Raw genomic sequence first — 21,502 nt, forward strand, 5'->3', positions numbered from 1 at the left:
GCTTGATGTGAACACAATACGTGCATCTACTGAGCTGCTTCATTCATCGGAAACGTAAGCTCCCACACCCAGCAACACCCGACAGTGGTTGGGGTGAGCTATACTGAAGCCAACGCAGTTTTTTGGAGGTTTTCTCAACATTCTCGCCGCTGCCTCAGTTCGTCTGCGCCATTTTGTGGTCTCCGTCTCGTTATCACCCGCTTATTATCATGCAGCGGTGAGCGTTTTTCATCTTCTAAATGCATTAGCCTCCTTCATCCAGCCATTTAAGGACTTCCTTTATTCATGAATGTGTCTTGCTTGCTTGAGACATGTTCCTGCTGATATTATGCTTGGCTCCCTTTTATGAAATGGCTGTCGTTTTCTCCTCATGAACACGGCCGCTATGTAAGCTACTCCTGAGTCAGCTTCCCCATTTTCGATTGCCTTTAAAAACAACCATTTCTTCTTTCCTAACGAAACGGTCGCAACGATTATCCATTTTTCATGCATTATGTTATTGCAAGCTATTGTGGAAAGTTTGAGCCTTATTGAATATTCTCATTTTTCAGTGTTGTCTTTTATGACTTTCTCCTCATACTAATTTTTGACCTCTGTTTACTGTTTGGTTCACACATATTACCATTGTCTTTCTGTGTGTCAGTGACTATTCCGCATTTTTCTTGAATTTTTTCTTGTGCAGTATATGGGGGGACTGCGGAGAATCTCGTCTTCTGCTGCTTCTCCATCTCACAGAATTATAAAGAATTCAGCGATTTTTACAAAGTACACCAAGATGGAATCTGCTTCAGTGACTTCAACTAAATCTGGCACAGCCTCGCATCTGCAATCAATGGTATCCACACCGACCAATTCAGTAAAAGCTACTACTAAACTGCTTAAAAAAGATCCTCCCTCTCCAGCAAAATCACCTACACCTGTCTCTATGGATCAACTTTTAGAAGAAATACGGTCTTTGAAATCCTTTATGGAAGAGATGAATTCAAAGCTTCAATTTTGGACGGATAGATGGTCTCAACTTGATGAAAGGCTTTTTGCGGTAGAACAGAATATTTCTTCTTTTCATGTGACTGATTCTAAAGTACATACCCTTCAATCACAAGTATCTCTTCTGCAGAAACATGTTGAAGACTTAGAAAAGAGAAATCATAGAAATAACCTACGCATTTATGGTCTTCCAGAGAACACGGAGGGTGCGGACCCTCTTTCCTTCTTTACTATCTTTATGCTTAAGATATTGGGCATGCCTGAAGAACCAGCTCTGAATATTCAGCATGCCCACAGATTGGGTCATCAGCATTCTGATTCTTCTACTTCTACTTCCATCCGCCCAAGTCATTTTGTACTTTTTAGAGTATATGGACCTACTCAAAGTTTTATCAGCCTCTAAAAAATTGTTGCGTGTCTCATGGTTAGGTCACATGTTGTTTTTCTCACAAGACTATGCTAAAAGTACTGCTGACCGATGTAGAGATTTTCTAAAGATGAGAACGGAATTTCATGATCTTGGTGCTAGATATGGTCTCTTTCACCCTTGCCTTTTCAAGGTCACTTATAAGAACAAAACCACTCCGTATGAAGATCCCCTCAAATTAAAACGTTTTCTCAACTCCTGCAAGACTGATACTATGGATACCTCTAATGCTTCCTCCTCACAATATGGCTGATTTGATCAATCTGCTTTTTATTGCTGTTTTCTTGTTTTCTTGAATTGGTAGTTAACATGTTTTTCTTTTCTGCTTCAGAATGTTTCATCCATTTTATGCTCTTGTCTTTTTTGCTTCAATATAATGCCTATATTATTAACTTTGCTTTCTAATTGTGTTTTTTCTCCCCTATAGATTTCCTTGTTGTGCATTCAACTGTTGTCTCGCACCCTGTATCATCCAGTCTTTTCCGTGCCTCTCATAGGGCCTCATGTAGGTAGCCAAATACCGGTCGGTAACTGCAGATATTCGGTAAATATGCCGTTACCGACCGGTATTCAGACAAGTGAGATGTAGGAGTCCAAAAACCACTTTTCGGTAAATATGAGGCGGTAAATACCGATTCATATTTACCGAATTCCAAAATACCGAATCAGATTTACCGAATACATAATTAACGATTCGGTAAACATGAAGTGGTAAATATGAAGTGGTAAAAATTAAAATGACATGTAGGAGCACTCGGTAATTAAGAAATCCAGGAAAATCGGTAAATAAGAGTCGGTAATTAACACGGATTGAAAGCAGGTGGTAACCATCAACAGTGCAGATAAGCAATCCCAAAATGCAACAGCGTGGACAACATGGCCGCTATGTACGTCATTGCAAGGCGCCTACGTCTACAGGCAGCAGGACTGAGGGTGTGGCGACGGGAGGAACAAATCTACAGACAGCGCATCACACTATTCCAGCTGACTGATGCAGAGATACATGAGAGGTACAGGCTACACCCCGAAACCATCATGGACTTAATCAGGGACCTACACCCACTCCTGGACCATCCAATAAGAAGGGCGCACGCCATACCCCCACATGTGCAGGTGCCCTGCAGCCTACATCTGTTGGCATCCGGCAGTTATCAGGTGGTGATAGCTGCGGTGGGTGGGGTATCCCAGAGTTGCCTGTCACGTTCCTTCAGGAATTTCTTCCCCCATTTCATTGGCTGCATTGATGGTACACACATCCCACTCTGTCCACCAGCTGACACAGAGCACATCTACAGGATCAGGAAGTCCACCCACTCCATCAATGTGCATACCGAATGGAATGATTTTGTGAATGGTCCTGTGGGTGGCAGAACCAAAAGGTGGGCGTATGCTATTTACAACGAAGTCTGCAAGTTGTCGCACAGTGAGGCGGCTTCCAGATTGAGAGCTATTGACCAAGCAAACATGGAGAAGGCTTAAGCCGTTATAGATAATAGCTTTAGCACTCTCTCCTCTAGGATTCATACATGAGACAATAGGCACATGCAAGTACACGGCGCATGCAATGTACAAGCCCAGATTTTTGCGTGCGTACTACGAGGTATCCCAGTGGCTGTGATTACGCCTTCTTTCACTGTGCTTGCAAACGGTATATATTTAATTTTGAATAATGGAGCTTGCTGCGGGATGTGAGTGGGAATCCCGTACATAACTGTCTCGCATAAAGTTGTCTGCTGCAATACTGTTCTTTTTCCACCCCCGCATGTGCGGCTGGATGTTTCCATCTGGCCTTCGATTCCAACCTTGAAAGCAGAGTCCAACAAGTTGAGCAGAATAGAGCGCTATTGTCCCACAAAGAGGTGCCTTTGACTTCCTCTCGTTAAACATTTGTCCTTCACGTTGCTAATACGCGCACTGAGGTACAGGCGCCTCTGAATACTGACCTCCCCCTGCATTTCGGCTCTTTGATCCAAACTATTTTCAATGCCTCGTCCACGACCGCCCTGGCTCATTTTTTGAAACATGTGGCCTCGGGTCTCGCGACCTCCTTCCAAACTATTTTTTGGTGTAATTCCGGCATTTGTTCATTCACTTTTCTCGAGCATCTTTGGAGGTGTCCCGCTGCTCCTGGCGCTAGTGGCAGGTGTGCTGCTTCTCCGTTTCATACTCCGGAATGGCTGCTCCTTCTGTGCCACACGAGCACCTGTCCCGTCTGCATCTTCTTCGTGATAGGATGCTTGACTACTATGGTACTTTGCCATTGGCGACTTTGAGCCTGGCTTATGGTTTATCCTTCAGGTATTCCTACTTCACCTGCGTACAACCTGTATTTCACTGCCTGGATTGTCCCTTCGAATGGCCTCTGGATTTGTGCTTGACCAACATGGTGTCTCCGGTGCCGGATTTCGATCGACTGATGAGGCCCTTAGTGTCTCACGAGTTGTCCTGTTCTGGTGTCCGGATCATGGCGTGTGGTGCGGCGCATGGTATCCTGGGTAATTGGGACATCTCAGCGGCAGCCTACGACTTCTTGTCTATGAGCTATTTGGAGGAACATTCCGGGTGCCCTCTGATTGTGCTAGAGGCTCCGTTGGTTGGAGAACACGTATGTTCCTTTTCTTTACTTAATTGGATGGCTGAGACTTTCAGTGGCCCTGCAAACGATTTTTTGTTGGAAGCCGTGGCCACATATGCTGCCTATACATTCATGGATTAACTGGATTGTCGTCCATTGCGCCTGTGCTACTGGACAGCACCCTGGCGCAACATTTATTTCGTTTATTTCTCTTATTTCTCTTCCTGATGGTCGGTTTGAGTTTTTAACTATACTTGCATTGTGTTTTTTGGAATATTATGCTGCTATTAATTGGACTTTAGGACTTTGGCGCTGCATTGGTTACGCCTTGTTCTGCTCTGACGAAACTGAACTCTGCGTTCTCTCTTTTCTTGCCTATTACATCTTGCTTCGCTCAAGGGGGCGTGTAGTGAGTTCTCCCTGAATCCGTACATACATTGTTCAGTTAGCATAACCACATTGAAAGTTATGCAGCCATCTTTTTGTCTTTGCACACGACACTGCGTTTACATGTTCTTTCTTGAATAAACTGCTGACTCGAGACTTCCTTCAGACGAGTGCAATCTGTTGTTACCATCCCAAGCTCTGCGCAGCGACCTTGGTCTGTACATGCTGTGCCACACAGTCTGGAATTTTACACAATGCATGTTTTCCAGTCTAGGTTGTTCGACCCACTATTTAGCCATGACACACGCGCAGCTGCAAATACCTGCAAGTTGGTGCTTTTCATATCACAGACGTCATGTTTATTATTCAGACCGAAGACGAGCCTTCCTGCGAGAAGGCTCCTGATGCTCCTGTGATGTGATTTCACTAAGCTGATTTTTGAGGTATGGGGTCCCCTATTGAAGCCTAAGAGACCTTCTATTGTAGCATTATTATGATATTTGCTACTTAGTTAAGGGAAGGTGGTAGTATCCTCGGTATTTTCCGATTCGCTAAATACCACCTCGGTATTTACCGATTCGGTAAATACCACCTCGGTATTTACCGATTCGGTGAATTCCGATTCGTGATTACCGAATGTTACCGAATCGGTAACTGTTACCGAATTTTTACCTACATATAACTTACCGATTCTAATTTACCGATTCGGTACGGCTCGGTATTTAAGAACCGGTAAAATTTATTTTCCTACATGAGGCCCTTAGTGAGATCTGGATGTACCCCCCTTCCATGTTGTTTCACCGTCCCCCCTCCTATTTTTGGATTTTATGGGTATGTGTTCTTCACTTTTTGCTTTTCTATTTCTTCTCTTTCTAGCATTTTCTCCTTGTCCTGCTTCTTTGCTCTAATTTTTTGCTATCTCATCGTTAATTCAGGTATTTTCTGTTTCTCTCTTTTTCATCATGTTCCTTCTTCGTTTTCTATGCTACTTCTCTTCTCTTCTTTTAACTTTTAACTTTTATCCCCTTGCTTTTCTTAAAGGTTACTACTCAGGGCCGGACTGGCTGTAGTGGGCACCGGGCAATCCCCCAGTGGGCCGCACGGGTGGGGGCCGGTTTTGGGCCCCTGGGGTCCGTTTTTGTTACAGGGCCGTTTTTGCAGCATAGCTGCAAAATCGGCCCTGTAACAAAATCGGCTGAAAACCGGCCCTGGCAAAGACCAGCCGAGCACTTTGACAGGGCCAGTTTTGGTTCCCAGTCCGGCCCTGTTATTACTTCAGTTATTTGGATATCTTCTTCCCCTTTCTCCTCACCCTCTGCTTTTTATATTCTCCTTTCTTCTCTCTTCTTTTTTTCTTACTCTGTTTCTACCCTCCTATTTCTGATACTTCACTCCATTTTTCCAGTTTATCCTAGTTCTGATTTCATTCACATTGTTTTCTCTAAAGTCAATTACTTAGTTACTTATATGATTCTTCTTCAAATGTTATTATACCATTTCACTAATATGCATTTATGGTTACTTTTTGATAAGGTTACTCTTTTATCTGGTCTTATCTTGTTTATTCTCTTAATGATTTTTAGATGACATTAAATGTTGTTGTGTGGAATGTCCGGGGTTTACAATCCCGATTAAAAGGCAACGTGTATTATCCCATCTATCTGAATTGAATGCCGATATACCCATGATTCAGGAAACTCACCTCACTGAATCCGAATCCCTGAAGTTAAAAAGAGATTGGGTTGGAGAGGTTTTCTTTTCTCTAGGCAATGGCAAACGTAATGGCATTGCTACCCTTTGTCACAAGTCTCTTCATGCTAAACTTGTTTCTCAGGAGACTGATGACATAGGTCGCTGGTTACTTACAGACCTATTGATTGGGATGACTCCCCTTACCTCATTTAATATATATGCACTGACTACAGGTGACTGCCCATTTTGGTCCCATCTTGCAGGGAACTTAATGCAACTCCCTCATGATAATTTGATCTTAGCTGGTTATTGTAACCAAATTGTTGATCCCTTTATTGACCGTAATTTCACTTCCTCTTTTATACCCTCCAAACCTCATAAAGCATTTTTACATTCCTTTCAGCACAGACACTTAATTGATTCCTGGAGATTGTGCAATCCCTCTTTGAGGGGATATACTTTCTTCTCTCCAATGCAACATACACAATCATACATTGATCAAATTTTCATGTCTCATGTCCTTTCTCAGTCTCTAATTTCTTCTGCTATTGGTTCCATCCTAATCCCTGATCATGCCACAGTCTCCGTTTCCTTAGACATTCCTCATAAGTCTTCTGCTCCTAGACCCTGGCGCTTTAATAATTTATTAATACTCGATCCTGTCTTTACTTCTTTTTTTACTGATTATTTCTCTTTTAACAAATTGGACACCCTTCCCTTTTCTGTTGTTTGGGACGCTTCTTTTTGCTAGTATAAAATCCCTAGAACATGCTTACTACGTAATTAAATCAAAGGACTGTTTAGATGCCCTAATAGCTGCCAAACTTAAATTTAACAGAGTATCTACTGATAACGCTTCCTTGTATTTACTTAAGTCCAGTGCGACATTCTATGACGGTAACAACAAATCAGGCAAACTATTGGCAAATTACCTCAAAGTAAAAAAAAAAAAAAAACACATTCAATATCGACTCAATACTGGATGCTCAGCAGACACCCAAATTTAAAGATTCAGAAATCTTACAAGAATTTCATACATTTTACATTTCTCTGTATACACTTGAGACGTGTCCTACGGATGAATCCATCACAAACTACTCTCTCCTCCATTACTAATTCCCCGGATTGTAATTTAGACTTTCAATCGTTGGAATCGGATGTTGCAACGAAAGAGCTACATATTGCTTTGAGCAATCTTAAGAAGGACAAAGCCCCAGGTCCTGATGGATTCACTGTCGAATTTTTTTCTAATTTTTCCCAACTTCTCCTTCCTAAATTACACAAACTCTTGACCTTTTTCTTACAAACTGGTACTGCTTCGGGTTCCTTTTAAGAAGCTCTCATTTGTCTTATCCTGAAAGAAAACGACCCCCTTTTTGCAAAAATTATAGACCAATCTCATTGATTAACATTGATTACAACATTTTCTCAAAATCCCTGGCCCTTTGTTTAGAATCCCTTCTTCTGGATCATTTTGGTAAGGAACAATCAGGCTTTGTGAAAGGTTGTTTTCTTACTGATAATACTTGCTTGTTCTTTGATATCCTCTCAAAATCCTCTCACTCATCTGATTCTTTAGTGGCTATAGCATTAGATGCAGAAAAAGCATTCAACAGAGTCTATTGGCCCTTAATTTTTTCATCTCTCAAATGGCTTGGCTTTGGTCCTAAAATTAATTCTCTGATGTCTCTCTTATACTCAAACCCTAAAGCCTGTATTTGTTAATGGCCTCACTTCTTCGTATTTGGGCAGGGGTGTCCGTCAGGATTGTCCTTTATCCCCCTTTTTGTTCAATTCAGCTGTAGAACCATTTTTGTGTAAACTTCGTCCAAATATTGATTTTCAGGTTTTCAACTATGGTGATTCACACGATAAATTGGCAGCATATGCTGACGATATATTATTGTTCATGTCTAACCCCACCTCTTCTCTACCTGCTTTTCTATCTGAAACTCAATCCTATTCTCTTCGTATCTGGTTATAAATTAGACAATGAAAAATGCGAAATCTTACCCCTAACAAAGTTCACCTTCAAAGAGGACTTTAAAACTACCAGCTTCACTTGGAACACTAACCATATAAAATACTTAGGAATGTATTTCTCTTCTTCTATTCATTCATCAGTTTCCATTAATTTGGACAAATGCTATTTAAAAATGTCCTCTCTTATTGATAGATGGCATCCCTTGTACCTATCTTGGTGGGGGAGGCTAGATACCATCAAGAGGATGTTATCCCCAATTGTCTTATTTACTGTCTCTAATATTCCAGTTACTATACCCAAAAAGTACTGCAAAAAAATCAATTCTTTGTTGTCTTCCTTTCTTTGGAGTAAGAAAAAAGCTTGAATGTTGCTTGCAAAGCTTAGCCACCCTGAAACAGAAGGTGGAGTTAACTTTCCTGACTTTCCTGCTTATCAGAAAGCTTTTAACCTTCCTCAGTCATTGCATTGGCTTACCACCCCCTCTTCAGATTCCCCTCTCTGGGTAACACTTGAACAGACATTTATTGCTCCTTTCTCCTTTTCAGAATACCTCTCTTTCACCCAGAAGCCTCAAAGGTTATCTACACCGATTGTCAAGCTTACATACAAATTATTAGCACCACTTTTATTAGATAGTTCCCCTGATATCAATTCACTTCTTAAATCCACGGTTTGGCACAATCATCGCATAATGATCAAAGACAAACCCATCTACTGGAAGTCATGGAGACAAAAGGGCCTCATTTGGTTTCATCAACTATTTAAAAATCATAAACTTATACCTTTTTCCCAAGCTAAACGTATATTTAATTTCCCTACTTCTTTTTCTGATAAATATCTTTTGCTACAACATGCTTTAACTATAGCAGTTCAGCAAATTGTCCCATCCTTAAGTCAACCAATGGCTTCTTCCACGAACGCTCATATGTTTTTGAGTTCTGGACCCAAATCCTCGGCCATTTATAACTTCCTACGCAAGCCGATCCTTATTAGAGACAAAACCAAGGTAGAATTGGATTGGGAACGGGATCTTCAGGTTGACTGGTCCGTTCAAGTTTGGAATCACATTTGGCTTAAAATAAAGAAAACATCCAGAGCAGCTAATACCACGCAGAGACTTTTTAAAATATTTATAATAGATTACTCCTTTCCCCTTCACTTTTGCATAAGATCAATGCTGAACTCCCTGACACCTGTTGGCCATGTTCATCCACTAATGCTGATTTAAAACACTTAGGGGCAGATCTATGAGGAAGTGCCGCAGCGTGGCACCGCAAGCCCTTTGGCTGCGCCACGCTGCAACACTTCCGAAGCACAGGGATGCGACATATTTACAAGAATATGTCGCATCTCTGTGCTTCCCCCTGCGCTGGTGCACAAACTACAGCCATGCGCTGGCGCAGGCACCCTTGCACCATGGTGCAAGGATGCCTGCGTCATGGGGAGATTGTTTTTGTGCAGGAAGGGGCACCGTCCTGCACAAAAACAATCACTACAGGCATTTTACTCTTTCAATACGTGCTGCCTTCTACAGCACGCCTTGAAAGAGGAAAAATGAGGCGAAATTATCACATTTTTCCTCGTTGCACCTCGCTACGCCACATCTAGCGTGGTGTAGCATTCACACGCATCTCCAGATTTATGATTTCTCGTACATCTGGAGATGTGTCTTGTTCCATGGGTGTTGTGTGGGAACAAAAAAATACTTTAGAGAAATAGGGTCTAAGGGAAATTTTAATGACCTGCCCAAGTTCCAATCCCCACGCCTAACTCAATCAATACAAAAAAGAGAACTGGGGGTCTAATGAAAGGAAGCACAGAAAGACAAATATAGATTTTTACAAAAAACAACACATAGAATCTAAGAGCAGAGCATGGATTCCCATCAATCTTACTCTCGGAACAGAGCATGGATTCTTATCAATCTTGCTCTCTAGATCATTTTTATCATTTGGTCATCCACCCAATATGAGAGGTCTGTCTCTTGATCATAGAGACTACCTCACTGGCAAGCTCTATTGCTCAGAATAACTGGTGGAGTTGGACCTCACATGAAGGAAAGAGAGATACTTGTATCCATGATGAATAATCCTATGTGGTGCAGTGGAAAAATGTGAAAGAGATCTACAAAGGGTTGTGCGGAGAAAAACTACTATGAATTACACCAACTCCTCACACCTATTAAAATCAGTGCAAAAACTCTAACAGTGCTACCTAATGACTGCTATTTGTAGGTCAACATGTTTCAGCCATCCGGGTATATTCCCCACGGCTTTCTTCAGGACCTGTGTATGTCAAATCAGTGCTACTGCAACCAACATTCACGCTACCTACAGTATAGTGTGAAACAAAATTAAATAAATAAAGTTTGGAATCAATACAACCTCACTTGGTTCCAATCCTCCAAATAACAGGGTGCAAACATCACCTAGAAGGATAGAACAATTGTCATAAACATATCATATATCCTCTGCGCTGTCTAAAAATAAGGCCAACTGTGTGTATATGCCTATGCATATGTATATAGCTTACCCATCTTGATCAGGGATTACACCTCACCTACCCTGGAACCTGTTTCAGGAGTATGAGGCCCCGCTCTAAAACAAGGGTGACGGAAGAAAATCTTAATCAGTATTAACCAATATAGTCTGAACAGATACATATATTGCTAAGTGTCTACAAAAGTACACCCTTCAATTCTGCAAAATAAATTTCAACTTAATAATAATTAGTAAGTCTCTCTCTACGCAAAATTTTCTTTTAATTCTCCAATCAGCATATAGAAAAGAAAATGTTTTTAAAAAATGTAAGTTGTTTATTGAGCCTATTAACTATGCCAATACTGATACTAAGTACCCCACATATTAATCTAGTATAGGCTCTTAATTCGAGGCATCGTCTGTTCACTCTAAGGTCAAGAATATCTCTCTAAAGACCCGGTTAAAAAACAAGATTTAGTCACTGTTGAAAAGCACCACTCAGGCTCTAGCTCTGATGAAACTTCTAGTGATACTGATGGACCTAGTGTCCAGAAGCCACGGTTTCGAGGCAGAGGTAGATTCGCCAGGTCTTATAATCAAAGGGGATATATTACACCGCAATTTCAACAGTGGTGGCCACAACCTTTTCAGCCACCAATGGCACCCTATCAACCTGCATATGATGATCAGTCTTTTTTAGGGTATGGCCCACCAAGATCCAGAGGCAGGAGAAGAAACACACAGGCCCAGGTACACTGGGACCAAGCCACCGGCCCACATACAGGAACCCGGAGCAACACGAGAAAGAACTCTGCCCAATTGGGGAACAATACAAACCCAGTCTTGTAGTTAATTTAAGCAAGCGGATCTTGTCCAAGGAAGAGGAACTTGTTCTTAATAGAGGGCTTGGCTTTGTCACTACTTCAGATGGCGATTCCTTTCAAATTCAGTGTGAGTTAGCAAAATTCTTTAGGAAAATAATATTGCATTATTTTTTTAAAGATAAACAACAAATAGAATATGATGCGAGTGAACAAAACACAGGTCTCAGACCAAGATCCACGTTCAATCCTCCAGGACATACGGTTCCATCTAAGGTATTGACCTTTGAAAAAGCAGTCAAAGGTGAGATCACTGAATTATGTAAGCAGAAGCGCGATAGTTATAATAACTTACCGCGTTTAGAACAACAAGCTTTGCACTCTCTGTCTAAGGACAATGGAATCACCATTAAACCTGCTGATAAGGGGGGTTCCATTGTCATTTTGGAAACAACTGATTATAGAACAGAATGCCTTTGACAGCTTAGTGACAACAGTTCCTATAGGGTTCTCACAGAATACCCTACTGAGAGATTGAAGAAAATTATTGGAGATTACACCGAAGAAGCACTAAATGAAGGGTGGATAACAACAAGTGAAGCTCAATACTTACAAACTAAGTTTCCGGTAATCCCTTATTTTTACATTCTGCCCAAGGTGCACAAAATCCAGAGACCACCTCCTGGTAGACCAATACTTTCTGGTCAAGGTTCTATTTTGGAACCTTTATCCACCTTTGTGGATTTTTTTTTTAGACCAATTGTACAAAAAATGCCTACGTATCTTCAGGATACGAAAGATGTGTTACGATTGCTTCCTCAGATTTAATTCAACACGGAGAAAGACTTTTTAGTTTCCTTCGATGTCGAATCATTGTATACCTCAATCCCTTAAGATGAAACCCTAGACACAGTGACATCTATCTTGGAAGCAACTGATTTGAAATCTATCACACCTGTACATTTTATCATGGCCCTTGCCTGTTTGGCAATGAAAGATAACTTTTTTAAGTATGAAAACACCTTATACTTACAAACATCAGGGACCAGTATGGGGAGTGTTTTTGCTCCAAGTTTGGCGAATTTGTATGTTCACTCCTTTGAACAAGAACATGTCCTGGTTCCTACTAATCCCTTTTTTGAATCGATTCGCTTGTGGAAGCGTTACATCGATGATGTGTTGGTGGTATGGCGGGGTGACCAGGAGTCAATTGTTTTGTTCCATCACTGGTTGAATACACGGAATAATTTCCTGAAATTCACAGTAGAATCGAACAGGACTAGGTTGGCCTTCTTGGATTTGTCCATTTTTGCTACACCCCAGGGTCTTGAGAGTGAATTATATCGCAAACCCATGGCATGTAACTCACTACTGCGATACGACAGCCAGCACCCAAAAGCACTGAGGGATAACTTGCCTTATGGGCAGTTTCTCCGTGTGCGAAGAAACTGCTCTACTTCTGAGGATTTTGAGAATCACACGAGATCCCTAACAGAACAACTGTTAGATAGACATTATCCTCGCAAACTTGTCAGACGAGCCTTGAAACGAGCCACCAATAATAACCGTGAGGCCCTGCTTGAACCACCAGTAGATAAACCATCTCTTGACCGATTGACCTTCGTAAACACGTTTAGCACTCTATCTAATAACATACAGAAATACTGGCGGATCTTGAATTGCTGTAATGACAAAATTGCTTAACCGCTGCTTGCTTTCAAAAGATCTGGCAATCTAAGAGACAGATTGATTCACACACGTCCCAAAGTCACATCGGTAAGGCCAGTGGGAACCTTATGGGATTTACCCACAGTAACAGGACATCACCCATATGGGGTATGTTCTGTTTGTCCACAAACTACTCATACAACAACTGTTGACATAGGAACAAACAAACCATGGGTGCAATCCCACTTTACAAATTGTAACAGTAGTAATTTAATCTACCTACTTACATGCCCGTGCCAAATCCAATATGTCGGGATGACAACTCGTAAGGTTAAGGCATGTATGCTTGAACACAAAAGCACTTTTAGGTGCAAGAAGCTTACCACCAGACTCATGAGGCATTTTGCAGAGGAGAACCATGGGGGAGAAGACTTCAAATGGACAGTTTTAGAGAAACCTGTTATACCCTCACACATCAGTGATACCTCTAGGTATCTGTTTGTGAAGGAACAGAGATGGGTCCACAAGCTTCATAGTGATGTCCAGGGTTTGAATGATGATATACCCTGGACTAGCCTGTAGGTACATCTCTTTAGTGACATTCTCATTCAAGGACTCATATGTTTACTATTCACGTCTTTTTGTGGTCCGCGTATAATATTTGACTAGTTTCAATTTACAGAAAGCCTTATAACCCTCTATTTATTGGGGGGTGGCAACTGTAGAACACGTCATAGTAATACGTAGGTTTGTTGCCTATGCACTGTGCCGGTTTATACTTGAGATCTGACGTTGTTGTCAATTAAATAAAGTTTTGTTTGAATTGTATTCCCTAAAGAAACTGATAGTTCCCCAATGCAATTTGTAGGACACACATTGCTGATTTCTTGAGACAACAAGTGAGTTGTACAGTGTCTCTTTGGCTAAAAGACATTTGTTGCTTTTAAGATACTTGATATCGATTGACTCTGCGAGTACTGTGTGTTCCGATTTATCATAAGTAAACCCTATGCTCTCATTTTTGGGATCCTTTATTAGATAAGATCACAGTATTGGGACATGTGTACGAGTGTTTGCAATGGACGCATATTACCTGGTGAATCCTTGTTAACATTTAAGATATCATGTGATCCCTTTCAGGTTTTTACAGCGGGATGCGTTTCAGATTATAAAACTACATTTTGACATCAGATGACATCATTTTGTAGTTTTTTCTCGTGACACTACTCACGCAGATTTTCCCGTAGTGATGCTGCTCGTGTAGAGCTCTCCAAAGTTTCCTTGCGTAAGTTGTCGCATGGATGTACGTCATAATGATAACATTACTCTAAGCCCGTAGACTACAAATTGGTATCAGCCGGGCTGTAAATGACTATTTAAAGCGTGGTTCCTGTTCGGTCGTTGCCTCCCTCCCTGATTCAGACGAGACCAGAGGCAACGACGGACAGGTAAGCACTGGCGGTGGGACCAAATGCTGCTTTTCAACAGTGACTAAATCTTGGTTTTTAATCGGGTCTTTAGAGAGACATGCTTGACCTTAGAGTGAACAGAAGATGCCTCGAATTGAGAGCCTATACTAGATTAATATCTGGGGTACTTAACATTAAAGATAGCATATGATCCCTTTCAGGTTTTTAAAGCGGGATGCGTTTCAGATTATAAAACTACATTTTCACATCAGATGACATCATTTTGTAGTTTTTTCTCGAGACGCTACTCACGCAGATTTTCCCGTAGTGATGCTGCTCGTGTAGAGCGCTCCAAAGTTTCCTTGCGTAAGTTGTCGCATGGATGTACGTCATAATGATAATATTACTCTAAGCCCGTAGACTACAAAATGGTATCAGCCGTGCTGTAAATGACTATTTAAAGCGTGGTTCCTGTTCTGGTCGTTGCCTCCCTCCCTGATTCAGACTAGACCTGAGGCAACGACGGACAGGTAAGCACTTGCGGTGGGACCAAATGCTGCTTTTCAACAGTGACTAAATCTTGGTTTTCAACCGGGTCTTTAGAGAGATATGCTTGACCTTAGAGTGAACAGACGATGCCTCGAATTAAGAGCCTATACTAGATTATTATGTGGGGTACTTAGTATCAGTATTGGCATAGTTAATAGGCTCAATAAACAACTTACATTTTTTTAAAAGAATTTCTTTTCTATATGCTGATTGGAGAATTAAAAGAACATTTTGTGTAGAGAGACAGTTACTAATTTTTATTAAGTTGAAATTTATTTTGTGGAATTGAAGGGTGTACTTTTGTAGACACTTAGCAATATATGTATCTGTTCAGACTATATGAGCATTTCAATAAGGGTTAATACTGATGAAGATTTTCTTCCGTCACCCTTGTTTTAGAGCGGGGCCTCATACTCCTGAGACAGGTTCCAGGGTAGGTGAGGTGTAATCCCTGATCAAGATGGGTAAGCTATATACATATGCTTTTATACAATGAGTAGGCATATACACACAGTTGGCCTTATTTTTAGAAAGCACAGAGGATATATGATATGTTTATGACAATTGCTCTATCCTTCTAGGTGATGTTTGCACCCTGTGATTTGGAGGATTGGAACCAAGTGAGGTTCTATTAATTCTAACCTTTATTTATTTAATTTTGTTTCACACTATACTGTAGGTAGCGTGAATGTTGGTTGCAGTAGCACTGATTTGACATACACAGGTCCTGAAGAAAGCCGTGGGGAATATACCCGGATGGCTGAAACATGTTGACCTACAAATAGCAGTCATTAGGTGGCACTGCTAGAGTTTTTTGCACTGATTTTAATAGGTGTGAGGAGTTGGTGTACTTCATAGTAGTTTTTCTCCGCACAACCCTTTTTAGATCTCTTTCACATTTTTGCACTGCACCACATAGGATTATTCATCATGGATAAAAGTATCTCTCTTTCCTTCATGTGAGGTCCAACTCCACCAGTTATTCTGAGCAATAGAGCTTGCCAGTGAGGTAGTCTCTATGATCAAGAGACAGACCTCTCATATTGGGTGGATGACCAAATGATAAAAATGATCTAGAGAGCAAGATTGATAAGAATCCATGCTCTGTTCCGAGAGTAAGATTGATGGGAATCCATGCTCTGCTCTTAGATTCTATGTGTTGTTTTTTGTACACATATATATTTGTCTTTCTGTGCTTCCTTTCATTAGACCCCCAGTTCTCTTTTTTGTTGTGTGGGAACACCCACAGCAACACCCATGGAACGCCCCTTCAATGCAAAGTGCTGCATGTGAAAGGGCCGTATTTACAAGGAGAGAAAAAGTCACGCAGGGTGGCTATTCCTCTCCTTGCAAACATGGAGGAGCCACCCGTGCCACCAGTACGTCACAAAAAGTGACGTACTGTTGGCACGGAGGGCTTGTAAATCTGCCCCTTACTTTTTTTCTGTCCTTTTTTCAGAAATTCTGGAGGAATGTCTGGAAACAAATTACCCAAATCTTTCATCAGATAGTTCCCTTTTCATTTCTCAATATTTTTGGGGGCTCTCTTTCTGAGGACTGGTCGAGCTGCTCTTTGCCTTTGCAGATTTTGGACTTACTTCAGGGAGTAGCATTTCAACAGATTACCAAGCACTGGAAAAATGTATCTGACCTGTCCTTTCAGGCTTGGTGGTATGCCCTGTCTTATAATCACAGGTTAGATACTGTTACATATTCCCAATCTCCTTAGCTTCCAAACGTTTGTTTTTATGGTCCCCAGTTACAAGTTTTATAGATCTTCATGCTAAACTTTCCTCTGTACCCAAATCTAGGATCAAGAGGTGTTGAAACCCCCTTGACATTCTCATTTGTTCTCATCTTTAATACTGTTTATATAACTACTTTCATTATATTTGTGCACTTTTTAGTACTTGGCCAGACTTATACTTGTATTTATCTTTTTATATTGTTATATGACCTTTTAGCCATGTAGTTTTAGGATTTTCAGAAATGAAATTTATATGTATTTTTACTGTATTTTCTCCCTCCTTTACCCTTTCCCTTTTCTTTTTTCAATACATTTTACGTTTTTCAAACTTAAAGGGAAGACTGTAAAACATTTAAAAAGCAAGTCTTGGTAAATGTACTTGCCCTGAAAACATGCCTGTAATACACAAAAGCAGGCACAGGCTGGCGCCATTGTTCCATGCATGTGAACTTGTGAAATGAAAATGACTGGAGGAAATACTTGCACTGCGTCTTACCATCAGTGATCTGCCGTTCCCCTATACTGATGACATTATTGCTCGCATCAACCAACCTCTAAAATGTTATGCTAAAAGCAAGCCACTAAATTGTTACATTTCTCTTTCTTGAAACACAAACTATCACACAAAGATCGATGAACAAAGCAACTCATTCCTAATCTATTCATATAATTAAAATACCATGTTGTCACATATATGAATTGTGCATCTAACTTGCAGTTAAGGATAGGATAATGAAACCTCCTAAAATCAGAATTACCTGGATTATGCAGCGCCTCCTGTCCCCCGACACGCACATGCAGCTGCGCTTTTCTATCAGGCACCGGAAGCACTGTGACCCTTCCTTGCAGAGAAAAGCTGTTGGCATCACTGACACGGCCGCTGCTGTAGTAGTACACACCAGGGGAGGTGAACTGGTATGAAAATACACCTGAAAAATGAATGTGCGTTTAAAATTGAGCAGTTACCGACATGAAAATGTCTTTTGCATGCACAAGGATTGGTTTTTTGATATGTGTTTCTTCCATTTCTATGTAGTACGTACTTACCTGCTGCATATAAGTCCACCAGTGTAAGGCTAGCAAAAGGCCCTGAATAGGAGGTGACACAGAGGGGATGGGGATGATTACCCTGAATCTAGGATTCGGTATTTATCAAGTGTAATTTTCACTGCCTACTATGAGGTTAGCCCTATCCGTATGTGATGCGGGGTGTTTCTCTATTTCGCCTGCTAATGGCTTCAATTTATTTGCACAGCAGTTAGAACTAAGCAACCCATATGCAATCATGCCCTAGGAATCTAATATTCTGAGTATGAGGCAAAATTCTAATCCTTGAGTGTACTCGGGATCGGAATTATATATTATGTGACACACAACTATCCCCACTTAAATGTTGGTAGGGAAAACCTGATGAAATTTACTGGTGCCGAACTGTCCTGCATATTCCGATACATGGAGATTAGATTATGGTGTGGAACACAAGAGTTCCTCATGTAATACTCCACTTTTCTTAAGAGCATTCAGAGTAGTTATCTCTCTCATACCTCATTCATGACTAATGGTATTTCCTGAATGCAGTAAAAATAACAGCCCCATCCGTCCATAATAAGGGCATAAGATAGAGAAAACTAATTCCTTTTCTAGATATGAAAATTGTTCCAAAATATTTTTTCTGTTATATTGTGTGGAGGTGACCGCATGCCCAACGCGGAGTACTACAGATGACTTATATGCAAAATGTAGGTCTAGTGGGCAGTGGCGGCTGGTGACATTTGAAACTGGTAAGGCGTAAAACAATTGCCGTACTTCACTGTGGCGAGCGAGCGTACCGAGCATGCCTGAACCACCTACGGTGGGTTTGGGGGGTTCCCCGCAACCCCCTGAGAAAATTTTGAAAAAAGAGTAGGAAAATGGTGCATTTTCAAGCAAATTTGAGAGTGTGACACTATCCCGGAAGTGCTGCGCGTTTTCAGGCTCTGGCCTTTCAATATATATAACAGCCCAGGTACTCCACATCAGCTGCAGCCTGGTTTCAGCCAGAGACCCCCAACATGCAGGCCTGTACCCAGAAATCAACCCCACGTGCCTGGAGCCAGTACACCCTCACCCCTTCTTTCCCTATCTGCATCCAGTGAGTTACTCCTTTGGCAACTAGTAGCTCTCCTCTTGCCAAGTTCCCGAGCTGCAGGAATGACAACAAACAGAGCAGAGGAGCCAGAAGGCCTCGTTCTGAACTGCAGCAGACACTCCTAGCTGCTAGCAATATGTCCAGCCGTCTTGCACTTTTGTCCCGCAGGGGCTTGGATTCAGGGATATTCTCCATGCTCATTTTTTGAACTGCCGTTAAAGTTCCATCTTTTTGATCACCCAAACCTCACAGACAGAAGCAGTGCGCTGCTGGCTTTAAATAATTCTGGGCAACTAACCAGATGTCTCTGCCCTGTGAAAAAACAGTACTTGAGAGGAGTAACGGCTACAGTGTGACCACAGAAATGGACTTGTATCCCCCAAATGTGGAAAGGTCTGCAGAAGCTGAATAGGCAATTCAGGGGGAGTGACAGGGCACGCTGCCAGCATTTCAAGATTTCAACCTTCCGGCACTAGAGCAGCATGTGCCACCAGAGCTATGGATACCTGAAGACGGCTCGTTCCCCAGCAGTACCCCTGGTCGCCTCTTCTCCTATAGCTCCAGAATACTACTAGAGCTCTGAGAACCTGCGGTTCCCAGCCCCTCCGGCTCCACAGTGGCAGCAACCCCCACAAAGCTCTCAAGTTTCTCCCTATCCACGCATGAGTGTGTAATGTAGGCCAATGTTTTTACTGTGCAATTTCCAACTTGAAATCCCGTTTTTATGAGGTAAACAGGATAAATACAAAAATGTGTACTGGATTCGCTAATCACTCGTGGACCTGGGAAACATGAGATTTCTGTATACCCGCAGTCCCCTCAGCCAGCAAAGTAAACATCCAGTCTAACTCCGGCCCTCCCACCACCATCAACGCCATCGCTCTTCACATGCTGACGATTACATGCTCAATCACGCTCGCTCCAGAGAAATGTGACTGCCACATTAACCTTTAGCAGCTGATCCAATCCGGTTCACAAGTACCAGAATGCACAGCGATGGTATCTTGAAAGCCAGAACCGACAAAGCATCCAACTCTCCTAGCCGAGATCAACATTAAATCCCCGCATACTCACAAGCACTCTGGGACAACCTTCTGCTTCGCTGGATCTTCCAGTGGGCAAATGTACTTGCCTTGGTGGAGGCAGTAACTGATGGGAGTCTGAGATGAGTGAGCAATAGTACTTGCCTGCTAGAGGCACGTGCCACAAAGGAGGTGAAGGAATGCACGCGTCTGAGGTGGAAGGCATGATTTTTACTTCTTTTTGTATATTAGATTTAAGGAATAACAAAACCGCAACAGAAAATAGGCAAAACATCCCATTTAAAGAAAATTAGGCACAGATTACGTCCTGCATATCACATGCCAAAAAAACATGGTTACCACCACGGCATTACATCTGGGCAAAGACGTAGCGTAGCCATACCGACTTTCCACAGTGCCTACAGTATTTTACGGCTTACACATCTCAACATTAAACCTCACAAAAAGAACAGTACCAAGGCCATAGGCCTAGGGGTGGGCGGAATTTGCGAAATCCACTTTCGCAAATTATCGCGAAAATGTTAAAAATCTCCGCAAACACGCGGAAATATCGCGAAGATGTGGAAGTTTTTTTCCCGCCCGTTCGCGGTATTTTCTGCATGGACGCGGCTCGCCAACTTACCCATGTGGTTGCTCGCGGGCGCGGCCATCTTGTTTTCAGTTGTCTCGCGGTGCATGATCGCGAGAAGAAAGACATGATCGCGCGACGCATGACGTCACTGCGGGCGCGAACTGTCGCTAGACAGCGCAAATGGCTACCAACAATCCAACATCTCATGGAGAACGCGACCGGATCGGGAAAACTTGTCGGCGAACGCGGGGATTCAGGTAAGGCGATCGCGCGCACGCGAGAATGTATTATCTTACTGCGCGAGCAAGAAACAAATTATCGCTAAACTGCGGAATGCGGAAATTTTGACATTTTCGCGCTTTCCGCGGAACGTGAAAATGTCAAATTATCGCAATTTCCGTGACCGGAACGAAATTTTAGCCCAGGCCTACATAGGCCTAGGTTTCCTCTCTCGATTCTCGAGCATGTTTTACTTTGATTACATGTTTTTCACTAATCCGCGTGCCTTGTTTAAGGCCCATTGACATGTAGTTGCATATTGGTTTAAATGTATGTATGATTGACTTTGTGAACGTGCGATTTAGATCATGACATGCCTGCGTTTTATGCGTTTGAACAGGATTTGGGTGTTTTCCGCCTCGTTGTAAATTCACATTTTCTCAGCTGAGGGACTTCTCAGTGGTTGTGCTCCTGCCCATGCAACAGAGGTGTTAATCTCCAAACATGGCCTCGGGCTTGGTTTACTGATTACTGCTAAACATTTATTTCTTCACATGTTCGCATTGTGATATCCGCAAACAAATGACGAATCTCGTTTTTGCTCCACGGTGAACTTGCTTTGTCACTGAGGCCTACTTTACTCATTCGAGCTGTAAATGCCTGTGAATCTGGAGAATGTGTCCATCTGTAAAGCAACAGGTGCTCATGTAAAGCGCTCTGATACCTTCCGGGCGAGTTCGCGCTATATATAAAACTGTACATAAAAAAAATAAAAAAAGTGTTTTATATAAATGCTTAAGGACCCATGGCCAAGG

General features: G+C 41.9%; 1 protein-coding gene across 2 annotated transcripts in view; it reads right to left on the bottom strand.

Moving 5' to 3' along the window:
- The window catches only part of LOC146830894 (fibrocystin-L-like), a 1,907,335-nt gene that overhangs the window by 815,216 nt on the left and 1,070,617 nt on the right, over positions 1 to 21,502 (bottom strand). For both annotated transcript variants that reach the window (XM_085605084.1, XM_085605082.1), the window contains exon 37: positions 17,485 to 17,655. In XM_085605084.1, coding sequence (XP_085461210.1) covers positions 17,485 to 17,655 — 171 coding nt within the window. The remainder of the gene's footprint in view (positions 1 to 17,484; positions 17,656 to 21,502) is intronic.

The sequence above is a fragment of the Triturus cristatus genome, chromosome 5_1 (genome assembly GCF_964204655.1).
Source record: "Triturus cristatus chromosome 5_1, aTriCri1.1, whole genome shotgun sequence".
Taxonomy (NCBI): domain Eukaryota; kingdom Metazoa; phylum Chordata; class Amphibia; order Caudata; family Salamandridae; genus Triturus; species Triturus cristatus.